The sequence below is a fragment of the Acomys minous genome (genome assembly GCF_964271855.1).
Source record: "Acomys minous genome assembly, chromosome: 2".
Classification (NCBI taxonomy): Eukaryota; Metazoa; Chordata; class Mammalia; order Rodentia; family Muridae; genus Acomys; species Acomys minous.
This window is the reverse complement of record NC_140484.1, coordinates 31,628,686-31,642,327: the sequence shown is the minus strand read 5'-3', so window position 1 is coordinate 31,642,327 and position 13,642 is coordinate 31,628,686. Positions and strand designations below refer to the sequence as shown.

Here is a 13,642-nt window from a genome sequence, read left to right as displayed (position 1 = left end):
TGTATCTCTGTGTCTCTTGCTCTCTGTCTCTCTATATCTGTCTCGCACTGTGTGTCTCTGAGTCTGTCTCTGTCTGTCTCTGTTTTTCTGTCTCTCTCTCTCTGTGTCTGTGTCTCTGCATGTCTCTCTCTCTCTCTCTCTCTCTCTCTCTCTCTCTCTCTCTCTCTGTGTGTGTGTGTGTGTGTGTGTGTGTGTGTGTGTGTGTTTGAGACTAGATTTTGAAGCCCTGTTTGTCCTAGAATTCTCTCTGTGGACCAGGATGGCCATGGACTCAGAGATGTGCCTGCCTCTGCCTCCTGAGTGATGGGAAACAAGCCTGCCTTGCAGGGTACAATAAGGCTCCTATATCTTTAGGGGTCAACTTTTCCTCAGGGCTCTAGCCACCTATGTGACCTGAGGTATTGGCTGGCATACTATAAAATAATCTACAAATAAAAGATATATTAGTGCTAGACTAAAACTGATCTAACTTAGCCAGGCGCCATGGCAGCCACCTTTGACCCTAGCACTTGGGAAGACAGAAGCAGGCAAATCTCTGTGAGTTTGAGGCCAGCCTGGTCTACAAAGTAAGTCCAGGACAGCCAAGGCTACACAGAGAGACCCTGTCTCAAAAAAAAAAAAAAAAAAGGGTCTAACTGTAGTATGTGGAGGTGAGGCCTCCAGGAAGTGATTAGCATTAGATACAGTTGTTAGAGTGGGGGTCCCATAATCAGAAACTGTGCTACCTCTTGCTCTGTAGTGTTGTGTGCCATCCTGAACCTTATCAGCAAGACCCCGAGTCTTGAGCTTCTTAGGTATTTTAATATAATGACAAGAAACAAAAAATAAAAAGAAAATAATCCCAGATTAATAAAAACACATCAGAATACGATTAAAACATATTATGGAAACCAAATCAAATTAATTTAACAATTAAGTGGCAGAAGTGACTAAAAAGCCCAGAGGTTCTGCCGTACAAGTTTTGGACACAGCTGGATGTGAAAGTTCATTCAAGAGCCTCTCCATCACTCCATGTTTCCTTTATGTTAGCTCCATTTACAGACTAGTTACAGTGACCTCAGAAGGCCTCCTATAGGATGACAGGAACATCAGTCTCCGCTGTACAGACAGTGTCAGGGTGTGTGTCACTACCACCCTTTATGAAAGGACTCTGATGGTGTTGTTTGGATTTTGTAGACACTCCTGAACCATTGCGTCCTTGGGGGTGAGGCTTTGAGACACCATGACAAGAGAGTGACCCTACTCCTCAACTACCCGCGGGAGGGGAGATGACAAGCCCTTGATAGAAGCCAAAAGGAATATTGGTAGGTGACAGGAATCACGGAACACCACACGGCAGTCAGGCAGAAAGGGAAGGCAGGAGCAGTCACATGGTGGTGTGACCCCCGAATCCTAAGCGCATGCCCAGCTCACGGTGGTTTCAGGGAAAGTGTTCCCCACTCTTGGCTTGGAAAACATTCAGACCGGCTTTGCAAAAAAAAGTGCTTTTTGTTGTTTTTTTTTAAACAATAATTTTAAATAATTCTTAACTGTGGACCCTTCTCTCTCTCCAAATAATCGCTTATGCAAAACAGAATCATACCAAGGCTGCTAAAAGATACCAGAAAGCTTCAAGTCCCTCTTCATGGGGCTTCTTGAAACTTCCATGCGCCCCCATCCTTGAAAACCCCAAGGGATTCTGAGTACATGGTTTTTAAAAGTCCGATAGCTGATCTCGGGGCCTCTTCCAGCTTGAACTTTGGAGAATTCTGTGTAGATTGTCCAACCCTCTTTAATCTAATTTTTCTCACTTTCCTTCTATTTATTTTTTTGGCCAAACTCATGGACTTTGGCTATGTGTGAGAGGCCACTTAGGAAAAATAATCATTTATTCAAATCCCTGGGTAATTTATTCTGGCCTATTTGGAGCTTGCTTTTTCTGACAGAAAGGGAATAAATCTCCCAAATTCGCTCTCAAGCTGGGACCAGAAAAGGTGAATACATAAGTGAAGACAAGCAGGCAACGGAAGTTGCCAATGCTGGACCGAGCTGGAAGCTCTAGACGCAAACAAGGTCGGACTGCCTTCCCTGTCCATTTCCCTGGCTTGGCACCTGGGGCCTAATGCTTGCCCTGGAGCGGATGGTGGGGGCGGGGGCGGGAGCAGTGGGTTTTGGCTCTGCAGCTTGTGAATACTTGATCTTAGGGAGGGACACCTTCAGCTCCAACATAAGCGGAGCAGGGATTGGCGGAGATGGGGTGGGGGTGGGGACACCGAGTGAGCTAGGCCTCCCTGCAGCCTGTGAGTAAGATAAAAGGCAGGCTTCCTGATACAGGCAGTACCACCCCTTGCGTGAGAAATTAGTTTAGGGGGATCTAGGAGGCTGGAGCTCTGTAATTATTTTTCATATGACTGTTTATGCAGAATATATCCAGGGAAGGTTAGCCGTTGACAGGTACTCTTTGGGGAGTGTGGGGATGAATGATGGCGCTCGTGGGGCTGTAGAATCATCAAATAGAGGATGCAGGCAAATCAAGGAATAGGACTGTGGGAAGGCTGGTATCCAGCTGGTACTCACTGGCTGGTGGGTGGCCACCAGTGTCTCTTCTGATTGGTCAGTGTCCAGCCTATGCAAATAGCTAACTATTCTAACATCACTCTGTTTTGTGTTGTATGAGCAGGACCACTGGTTTTATGTTCTCCTCACAGCAGCACAGAGAGTAACAACAGAACAAATAAGTGGACGGGTAGAAGAGGATTTACGGGTGTGGTAGCCTTTGTTCTGGGTCCCAATTAAACAGTAGGACATTGTTGAGAAGTGGGAGGAAGAGAGGTGCTCTAGAGGAGCAGGGAGAAGGTCCTGGGGTCTAATTAAAGCCAACATTATGGAGCATTTCGTCTGGGCTGAATTTTCACACCATGTCTCCTCTCAGGAAATCCTACAAGTGTTTCTGGCTCTACTCACTGACCTTGGGTTAAACATAAGAAGACCAAGGGCTTCAGGAAGGTGCCAAGTCACTGCCCTAGGAAGCAGGATCAGAGTGACAAGAAAGACAACTAGTGAGTGCCATCTCTGGCTGGCTCCAGAAAAGCTGGACAGAGTGTCTTTGGCGGGTAATTTTCATAATCTGCACCTTGGCTTGTAGCAGTTGCATTGTTGAAGTTGCTCAGGCCACACACTTTGGATACACTCTTTTTTCGCACATCCCACATATGATCTCTAAGAAACCATGTTAGCACTCAAGGTTCAGTCTGTCCCTGGGTTTGGCCCAGGCCATCCACACCTTTCTCTTGGATTCCACTTGTGGGTTAGGACAGGGTGACCTATCTCTATCCTGAGTTCTAACTACCGTATTCCATAAAGCAGCCTGGCTAGGTTACCTAAAGCCAACGCTCAAAATCCTTTACCAGCTCCCCATGCCAATAGTCACAGCTCTCAGCTGGCTTCTGGTGACCAGCCTAAGCCCACTCCTCCCATTTTCAGAACCCCTAATCTGTCCTCCTTTCACTCCTCACGGCACCCAGGCCATCTATCCTCTTGACTCTTTCTCACCTCACCAATCATGCTCCTGTCTCAGGACCTGCACTCGCTCTAGTTCATCCCGAATCTGGCACTCACATCTCCTCTCCAGGAACATCTTGCGGGACTTGCTTATCTTCAGACGTTTTGATCAGCAAGGCTATACTTACAACTCTTCTCAGTTTGCAACCAGAACCCCATCACTCCACAAAGCATTCCCCTTTGACCTAATCTATGATTTTTTTTCCCCATATAGCATTAATCGCTTTCTAATACAGTCGTTCTAATATACTGTTCATCTTCTTACTCCATGGCCTAATTGTCTGTTTTCTTGCTCAAGGCTGAAATCCATGGGCGAGGATATCTTTGTCTGCCTTGCTGTCTAATTCTAATGCCTCACAGAACTGGGCAGAAAGTAGACAGCACAGAGAGAGTGGTAGGAGACAGGCTCTTCGTCAATAATGCAAATAAGCGGTAAAGGCAACAATGAGACTAAGGTTTCTCTGATGCTGACCGTGCTTCTTGCTCTCACAGGTGAGCGGAATTGGAGAATGAACTGAAGCCGTGGCCCATGGTGGGATTTCACACTAGTCACGCCAACCCAAGATGATATGAACGGCGGCAGCTGCTGCAGCAGGGGAGAAGTGAGCTCTCACTGTTCTGCTTTATTGCTGTGGGTTCTTTTATACTGAACAATAAAAACGTAGATGCAAAGACATCCTGCTTGTGAGTGTAAACGCATGAGTGTGAGAGATAATAAATGCACGTGAGCATGTATATTAGCGGGCGCTGGTGCATGCGTGTGAGCATGTATACCTGTGTGTGTGTGTGTGTGTGTGTGTGTGTGTGTGTGTGTGTGTAGTGGCACTGGCCTTCATCCTAGAGCCTTACCTCATTCAACAGGCATTTAACAAAAATAGCCTTATTGAATGGGAACTAATTATTTGGCAGTAGATGGAGAGGCTGGAAATGGATGGTGCAGAGCACACCTGACCCAGTGAAATGCTGGGCCACATGAATGTCTTTAGGACAGAATGAAACCTGGAGAAATGCCATCTCTTCAGAAGTCATTAACCCTGGGAGGGCCGGCTGACTTTGCAGGAAGGAACCTGAAGGTTATTTGGGGGCTGCCTGGAGTCCCTGATAGTTGCTGCCCAGAACCTAGGAGCTAGGACCAGCTTAGCTGCTTCTCTACATTCCAGGCTTCTCTGGTCCACACAGAACTTTTGCTGCTCTCGAGAGACTGCCTCTGGCCCAGGAACATGCTTAGAAGGATGACTGAACTTCAACGAGAAGGGAGAGTCCTATACAATCAACTGATAGTCATAATTTAATGATATTATTGGGAGGTAGTGGGAACCAGGACAGGGCAAGCTGGAGGAAGGAGCTCACCATGGGCATGCCTTGCAAGCACCATCTTTTCTCCATGGTCCTTCTCAGCTTCCCTTTGCTTCCTATGAGAGAAGCAGCTTTGATTCACCATGTCTTCCATGCCCCTCTGTTGTGATGCCTGCCTCAGCAGAGGCCTGAAACAGTGGAGCCCAGTGACTGACGCCTCAAACCTCAGTATGTTGGCTAGTTTTATGTCGATCCTGACACAAGCTAGGGTCATCAGAGAGGAGGGAATGTAAATTGAGAAAACGCCTCCATAAACTGGTCTGTAAGCAGGCCTACACAGCATTTTCTTAATGAGTGACTGAAGCGGGAGAGTACAGTCATTGTGGATGGAGCCACCGCTGGGCTGGCAGTCCGGGGTTCTGTAACAAGCTGAGCAAGGCAGTAATCACCTCTCCTTGCCTCAGCATCAGCTCCTGGCTCCAGGTCCCAACCCTGTTTGAGTTTTTGCCCTCACTTCCTGCAATGGGGAACTAGGGAAACATATGCAAACAAAACAAAACAAAACCCCAAACCAAACATCAAGCACCAAACCAGACAAACAGTACTCTGGAAGTTTCTCTCGCTCATGCTTCCAAGTCACAACACAGCTGCTGATTCTGGGATCTTGCTTTGAGCCCATCTACTCTGATTTATACTTTGGTTGCTTCTTGAAAACAATGTTGAAGCCAGGCACTGAAACAACGCCTGTAATCCCAGCACTTAGGGAGGCAGAGGCAGGCAGATCTCTGTGAGTTCGAGGCCAGCCTGGTCTACAAAGTGAGTTAAGGACAGCCAAGGCTATACCCTGAAAAACCAAAAGAAAAAAAAAAAAGTAAACAATGCTGGTCTAGAACTGCACACAGTTGGAGCTCCAAACATCAGGGCCATGAGAGCGTGAGGCCATAGGGTAATCAGCTAGAACGGGAAGCCCCGCCCTGGAGGCAGAAGGGGCAGATACTTGTGGGTATGGTTCACTGTCCTCAAGAATCTATATTTAAAAACAAAAACAAACTTAAAAACTTTCTTTTTTTTTTTTGAGGTGAATATAGCATCTTGGCTATAAAGTTTAACGGCATATTAACAAATTGTTCAATCATTTCTAATGTGTTTACAAATGGAATATGTAGAAATTTAATACTTATTTCTGAGACATTGTCTTGCTCTGCAGCATAGGCAACTCACAATCTTCCTTTCTCAGCCTTCTGGGTGCTAAGATTTATACGCATGTGCCACCAAACCTGGACATCTTTTTAAATGTAAGAGAGATCTTAAAAATAAATATAAAACTAAAATGACAACTGGTAGATACTTTGTCTGATGTGTAAGTGGGAACCCACTGTCTACTACAGTGGTACAGTGAATAACAGGAGTGTCTCTAGATGATTGCATTTAGTGAAACACAGAATAAAAATTCTGTACTACCCCTCAGAAGAACTGCACAGTTGTGGCCTCAATAAGTGGTTTTTTTTTTTGTTTGTTTGTTTTATTTTATTTTATTTTTTTTACTTTTTATCAGATCTGTTCTCTACAGATGAATATAATCAAGTTAACAGTATAGTTTTGTTACCATAAAAACCCTCCATTTTCACATAACAATGTATTATTAATATGTAATACAAACTAGAACTAGCCATGCCTTCACTTCTTTACAGAAAGGTGGTACTAGAGAGCAGTGTCCCAGCGAATACACACGAAGTAGATGAACTTTGAAGGAATTTCCACAGTAGCTCATCAAATAGCACTGGAGAAGGCATGGCATGGCAATGCCATTAGGCAAATGGCCACATTGGTTTCAGAATCTGGCGTATGAAGCCCACAATTTAATCCACATACCCCTTAACTTACAAAAAGCATACACATTGGATAAGCAGTTATGTCTGCTTTATCCCCATCCCAGTTGGTTATCACAAATTTTTTTAGCTAGGTGTTCTTGTTGTCTATTTTGAAACTTAAAGATGTATAATTCACCTTAGCAACTAAAAAGAGTGACATTTGTCAGTTTAATGGAATGTTAGCGCAGGTTTTCCTTCCTTATCATTAGAAATAAAGGTATCCAACAGCGATGCTTTAAGAACAGCATAACTATATATAAGAGATGTTTTCTATAACAAGCATAAATGTAACACAAAGATATTAGTGTGTAAGACCAGAGCCAACAACCTTGATGTATGAAGAAATGGGCTATTTCATTTCATTAAGACATCCTTCACAGCTGCTATGATGTGTCTGGCACTGATTCCACACAGCTCCAGCAGCTCACTAGGTTGCCCACTTCGAGGCACTCCCCTTACTGCAAGCTGACGAACGATGATGTCAGGCTCTCTGGAGACGGCTGCACACACGGCTTCACCAATGCCACCTTCTCGGTAGTGATCTTCCACTGTGACGATCCGGCCACCTGTGGCTTTGGCACTTTGGATGATGGTGGCAGCATCCAGGGGTTTGATAGTGAAAGGGTCAATGACACGAATAGAAATCCCTTGTTGAGCAAGTTCATCGGCAGCTATTAATGCTTCATGTAGTGTGACTCCTGCTCCAATAACCGTCACCTTGTCAGCTGCACTGTGGCGGATCACCTTGGCCTGTCCAATCACAAAGTTCTCCTGTGAAGTATAAATCACTGCAGTGTGGGGCCAGCTGGTGCGGATGAAGCACACTCCCTTGGTGACGGCTGCCAGATAAACAGCGTGCTCTGTAGCGACAGCATCGCTTGGGTAGAAAACAGTGCAGTGAGGAACGCTTCTGAACAGGGTTAGGTCCTCCAACGCCATCCGGGGAGGCCCATCTTCTCCAACAGACACCCCACAGTGGGAACCAATAAAGTTCATGCTGGTCTGAGAGACGGCTCCCATTCGGATCTGATCAAAGGCTCTGGTCAGGAAGGCAGCAAAGATACTAACAAAAACAATAGTCTGTCCTCGTGTGGCACACCCCAGGGCCACACTTACCATGTTTTCTTCAGCAATAAAGCACTCTATGAAACGCTCAGCGTGTTCTTTCTTGAATATCTCTGTTAAAGTCGAATTTTTTGTGCCACCATCTAGAACAATAACTCTTTTGTTAGAGTGGCCCAATTTAACCAGAGCCAAGCCATATGCTTCCTGGGTAGCTACCATGTCGCCTAGTTTATATACAGGCTGAGAGGTCATTTCTGTGTCGGAGATCTGGGGTGAGTCTTCAACAGGGGGCTTTGGCGTGAGATTTCTGTTTGTCTGTATCTGACTCTCAATGAATCTGACGATTCCATCAGCTCTGACTTTGGGCATAGGCTTTCCATGCCCATTTTCTGCATCCTCAACATTAGGAATACCCCTACCCTTGAAGGTCTTGGCAATCAGGGCAGTAGGTTTGCTCTTGACTTGAGTCGCTTTCCAGAAGGCCTGGCAGAGGGCTTCCACATCGTGACCATCCACCACGTGGGTATTCCAACCAAACGCTTGGCAGCGCTGCTCACAGGCGTCTGTGCAGCGCTCTAGCGGCGCAGTGGCACTCTGTCCCAAGTGGTTCATGTCAAAGATTGCCACGAGGTTATCCAAGTTGTAGTGGGAAGCAAAGGCCAGGGCCCCCCGGGCAGAGCCTTCGAAGGACTCACAATCCCCCATGAGGCAGAACACACGGTAGCTGGCCTTGTCAAGGTACTTGCCGGTATAAGCCATTCCACAGGCCGCACCCAGTCCTTGCCCAAGGGACCCTGTGGCCACATCAACAAACGACAGCCGCGGGGTGGGATGACCCTCCGGGTCGCAGTGGATTTTCCGCAAGTTTAACAGGTCGGATTCACGGAGACTGTCCACCTCCACCCAAACCGCATAGAGGATGGGCGCCGAGTGGCCCTTGGAGAGGACAAAGCGGTCATTGTCAGGGTGTTCTGGTTCTGTTTGCTTGTACCTCATGGTGTGGAAGAAGAGCACGGCCATGGTCTCCGCGGCACTACAGCACCACGTGGGATGCCCCGAGGTGCAGGCGCACTTGGCCCTGCGTGAGTGGATTCGCAGGCGACTGGCCACATCCTGAAGCACCTGTAAAGTCTCCGAGTCCAGAGTGGCATCTTTGACGAAGGCCATGGCTTTAGGCTGGTCGGCTGCCGAAGAACAAGGGAGCCACGTCAGCGTAACAGCCCGTTCCCCGACCGTTGAGAAAAGTGTGCGCTTGCGCAGCGCCTGTTTGGCGGCCGTTGAGTAACGTCTGCGCATGCGCAGCGCCTGTTTGACCGTTGGAAAGTCTGCGCATGCGCATCCACAGGGCCACAGCTGCTGCTGCGCATGTTCAATGGTTTTGGAAGTCTGCGCATGCGCAGCGCCTGTTTGGCAACCGTTGAGGTGAGTCTGCGCATGCACAGCCACAGGTTTTTTGTTTTGCGCCTTGATACAAAGTCCCAGGCCCGGATTTTTCTTTTCTTTTTTTCCAAGACAGGGTTTCTCTGTGTTAGCCTTGGCTGTCCTGGACTCGCTTTGTAGACCAAGCTGGCCTCGAACTCACAGCGATCCACCTGCCTCTGCCTCCCGAGTGCTGGGATTAAAGGCGTGTGCCACCATGCCTGGATTTTTAATGTTCGTTTTTTGACTTTCAGGCTGAATATTATTAAAAATAATTAAGCATCATTTTACATCTCCTTAAGGCAGAAATTCAAAATGGGATAGATGCTCTTATATCTACATATCATGTCTCAGAAAAAAAAATATTTTAGATAGTATTGTGCTCTTTCACCTACTAACACTTCAATTTTTAAAAGTTCTTCAACTTGGATTTTACGTGATGGGTGTTTTTGTCTGTTTGTGTGTCTGTCCACCACTTGCATGAGAGGCCCTCAATCCCCTGGAACTAAAGTTACAGATGGCTGTGACCTGCAGGATGAATATTGGGAGATCTAATCTGGGTGCTCTGGAAGAGCAGCCTGTGCTCTTAATCGCCCAGCCATCTCTCCAGCCCCTAGTACCTCAATTTTTTAAAACATATATATTTATTACACACGAATGGAACAAACTACATACATTAGGGAGAACCATGAGACCATCATGAGTTATATAAATGTTACATTCATAGTGATTTGGCTATTTGTGTTTGTCAAACTTGAAATAAGATCTTTCCTATCTTGTTAGGTCTAAATTTCGGAATGAAATTCAGTATCTATCATAGCTCATCTCTATTAACTTAAATCCTTTATCTTGATCTAAAAAGATCTTATCCCTTAACCAACTAAACTTGATTGTAAAATTAAACTATCTGGTCTTCAACCCCTCTCAGAGACTTGAGGAGGAATGAAACTTAAATGCCTGAGTAAACTGGTAGTGCAGGTTAACAGCTTCCAAAATGAAAAACTGACTGAGACAATTTACTACTTGAACAGTCACCCAACACTCTCTATAATGTTGGAGCCTTATCTTTGGCCTTCTAGCCCAATATATCTGCCAGACTCATTTGCAAGGCAGAAACTATTGAGGATTTGCTTACCCTGTCTAGGCAGAGTTGGCATTTGCTTTGTGGCCGAGTAGGTGGTCAATTTTGGAGAAAGTTCCATAAGGTGCTGAAAAGAATGTGTATTCTTTTATGTTTGGGTGAAATGTTCTGTAGATATCAGTTACGTCCATCTGTTTCATGATGTCTATTAGTTACCTTGTTTCTCCACTTAGTTTTTGTCTTGATAATCTCTCTATTGGGGAGAGAGGAGTATTGAAGTCTCCCACTATTAAAGTGTGGGGTTCAATGTGTGGCTTAAGTTTTAGTCACATTTCTTTTACAAATGTAAGTGCTCTTGAATTTGGGGCATAAATATAGAATTGAGACATAATCTTGGTGTATTTTTCCTTTGATGAGGATGTAGTGACTTTCCCCATCTCTTTCGATTAGTTATGGTTGGAAGTCTATTTTATCAGATACTAGGATGGCTACTCCAGCTTGCTTCTAGAATTGCTACTCCAGCTTGCTTCTAGGACTGCTACTCCAGCTTGCTTCTTGGGTCCATTTGTTTGGAATACGGTTTTCCAACCCTTTACTATGAGGTAATGTTTAATCTTTATTGCTGAGGTGTGTTTCTTGTATGGAGCAGAATGATGGAACCTGTTTTTGCATCCATTCTGTCATCCTGTATCTTTTTACTGGGGAGTTGAGACCATTGATGTTAAGAGATATTAATGACCAGTAGTTATTAGTTTCTTTTGTTTTGATGTTGGTGGTGGTAGAATGTGTGTGTTTCTGTGTTTTGGACTTGTGGATGTGGAGTTATTTATTTCCTGTGTTTTCCTGGGTATAGTTAGCCTTCTTGGGTTGGAGTTTTCCTTCTAGTACCTTCTGTATTGCTGGATTTGTGGCTAGGTACTGATTAAACTTGGTTTTGCCATGGAATATCTTATTTTCTCCATCTATGGTGATTGAAAGTTTTGCAGAGTATAGTAGTCTGGGTTGACATCTGTGGTCTCTTAATGTTTGCATGACATCTGTCCAGGTCCTTCGGGCTTTCATAGTCTCTTTTGAGAAGTCAGGTGTCATTCTGATTGGTTTGCTTTTATATGTGACTTGGTCTTTCTTTCTTGCAGCTTTTTAATATTCTTTCTTTGTTCTATACATTTAATGTTTTTATTATTATGTGGCAGGAGGATTTTCTCTTCTGTGTCAAATCTATTTGGAGTTCTACAGGCTTCTTGTATGTTCATGGGCATTTCTGTCTTTAGATTGGGGAAGTTTTCTTCTATGATTTTGTTAAAAATGTTTTCTGGGCCTTGGAGCTTGGAGTCTTCTTCTTCTATTCCTATTACTCTTAGTTTTGGTGTTTTTATAATGTCCCAGATTTCTTGGGTGTTTTGTGTCAGGGACTTTTTTGTTTTAACGTTTTCTTTGACTGATGTATCTATAACTTCGATAGTATCTTCTACACTTGACATTCTTCTATCTCATGTATTCAGTTGGCGTGGCTTGTGTCCGTTGTTCCTGCTCACTTCCCTATGTTCCCCAGCTCTAAGATTGCCTCAGCCTGTGTTTTCTTTGTTGCTTCTAATTCCATCTTTAGGTCTTGAATAGTCATATTCATTTCTTTCTCCTGTTTGATTGAATTTTCCTGTGATTCTTTATAGGAATTATTCAATTCCTCTGTTTGGATGTATTTTCCTATAATTCTTTATAGAATTTATTCAATTCCTTCATCTCTTTGGATGTATTTTCCTGTAGTTCTTTATAGGATTTGTTCAATTCCTTCATCTGTTTGAATGTATTTTCCTGTGTTTCTTTGAGTGATTTATTTTTTCCTCTTTCAAAGCTGCTATCATCTTCATCACTTCTGATTTAATGTCTTCTCCTTGTGCTTTGTGGGTGTTCATATCTCCAGGGCTTGCTATGTTAGGCTCACTGGTTTCCGGTGCTGTTGTATGGTTCTCTGTTTTGTTGCTAGTCTCCTATGCTGTCCCCTAGGCATCTGGTTGTCTCTGGTGTTAGCAGGCCTAGACGTTTCTCCAATAAGGTCACTCTCTGTGACCCAGGTTGGCCAGCAGGTTGGGAGCAAGTAACAAGAACTCCAAGGCAAACTTTTTTTTGCTAGGGTTCCCCAGAGGCCTCCTCAGGATGTTGGACAGTGGGTGTTAGAGCCTGCACTCAGCTCAGTTCATCTCAGATGCGTTCCCTGACTGTATCCCAGTTGGGCAGGGCAGGAGAGGAATGAGCTGACAGATTTCTAAGCCCACAGTTGCTCAGAAACCCTATAGTCTTTGTTGAGATAGCAGGGCTCTGTCTATCTGCTGTGTTCCAGATGGTTCTCTGAGCCCCAGTTGGGCTAGGCCAGTAAGCTGCTGGCAGGCCAAGAGAGATTAGAGACCCAAGCTGCTCACAAAACAGCAGCTAATGTGGGGTGTGGCCTGCACAGGGCTCTGCTCTGTGACCTAGGTGGATCAGGCCAATAGGCTATAGGTGGGAGGGGTGAGATCAGAGCCAGGATCTGCTAGCAGGATAGCAGGATAGCAGGTAATGAGGATTGTGGCCTGAGCAGGTCTCTGCTTGGCCTCCTTGCCTTGTGTTTTAGCTGTATCTGAGCAGTATGCTTCAGGTGGGTGGGCTGAGAGAGACCAAGGCCTGAAGTTGCTCTGGCAGCTAATGTGACCATGGCAGGGACCTGGATTCAGCTCTGTGGGCCATAAGGTATGTTCCCAGATGGTAAGCAGCTGGGGTGGGGACTGTGAGGGATCGGATCTCCAAGCTGCTCAGAAATTCCATAGGTCTTCTTGGGATGGCAGGGGTAATCTTATCTGCTCTGTGACTCAGCCAGGCTAGGCCAGCAGCAGCTGGGAGGCTGATAGAGGTAAGAGCTCAAAGGAGCTTGGATGTTCTGCACTCTTTTGGGGGAGGGCGTGGGTCAGCTAATATGGATTGTGTCTTGTGCCAGGACTTTCTTTCCGGATCTCACAAGCAGTAGACAAATGGTTAAGGCCCCAAGCTGCAGGGAAGTAACACCACAGTCCTTCCCAAGATGGCTGCTGATGTGGGCTGCCAGCCGGGATTTTTCTGTGGGTTAACTGGGTGGCCAGGGTTCAGACCCACCCATGCCCCACACAATGTGGACCCCTTTCACCTGGGAATCAACAGCACTGATGTTTTGTAGCTCTCTTTAGGCCGCTGTGCAGTCCTGTTTTTCCCCGCTAATCAGATTCAGTTTGTAAACGGTGCAGCCATCTTCCAAAAAACTTTGATTGTTTATTTGTTTGTTTGTTTGATTTTTCAAGACAAGGTTTCTCATGTAGCCTTAGCTGTTCTGGACTTGCTTTGTAGACCAGGCTGGCCTGGAACT

The 13,642-nt window shown here is 45.4% G+C and overlaps 1 protein-coding gene and 1 long non-coding RNA gene across 5 annotated transcripts in view; one reads left to right on the top strand and one right to left on the bottom strand.

Moving 5' to 3' along the window:
• LOC311582341 (transketolase-like protein 2) overlaps positions 1–9,016 on the bottom strand; it is a 61,088-nt gene extending 52,072 nt beyond the window's left edge. For 2 of the 4 annotated variants that reach the window (XR_014774095.1, XR_014774096.1), the window contains exon 1: positions 7,036–9,016. Coding sequence is in view for 2 of the 4 variants with exons in the window: in XM_084755354.1 (XP_084611480.1) it covers positions 7,148–8,939 (1,792 nt within the window). In the remaining 2 variants the exon portion in view is untranslated. The remainder of the gene's footprint in view (positions 1–7,035) is intronic. The other 2 variants (XM_084755354.1, XM_084755353.1) reach the window with 1 other exon arrangement.
• LOC311586277 lies at positions 1,374–4,301 on the top strand. The gene is made up of 3 exons (XR_014775510.1): positions 1,374–2,052; positions 2,912–3,038; positions 4,033–4,301. It is a non-coding gene; the product is annotated as an uncharacterized lncRNA (long non-coding RNA).
• Positions 9,017–13,642: the final 4,626 nt, after the last annotated feature.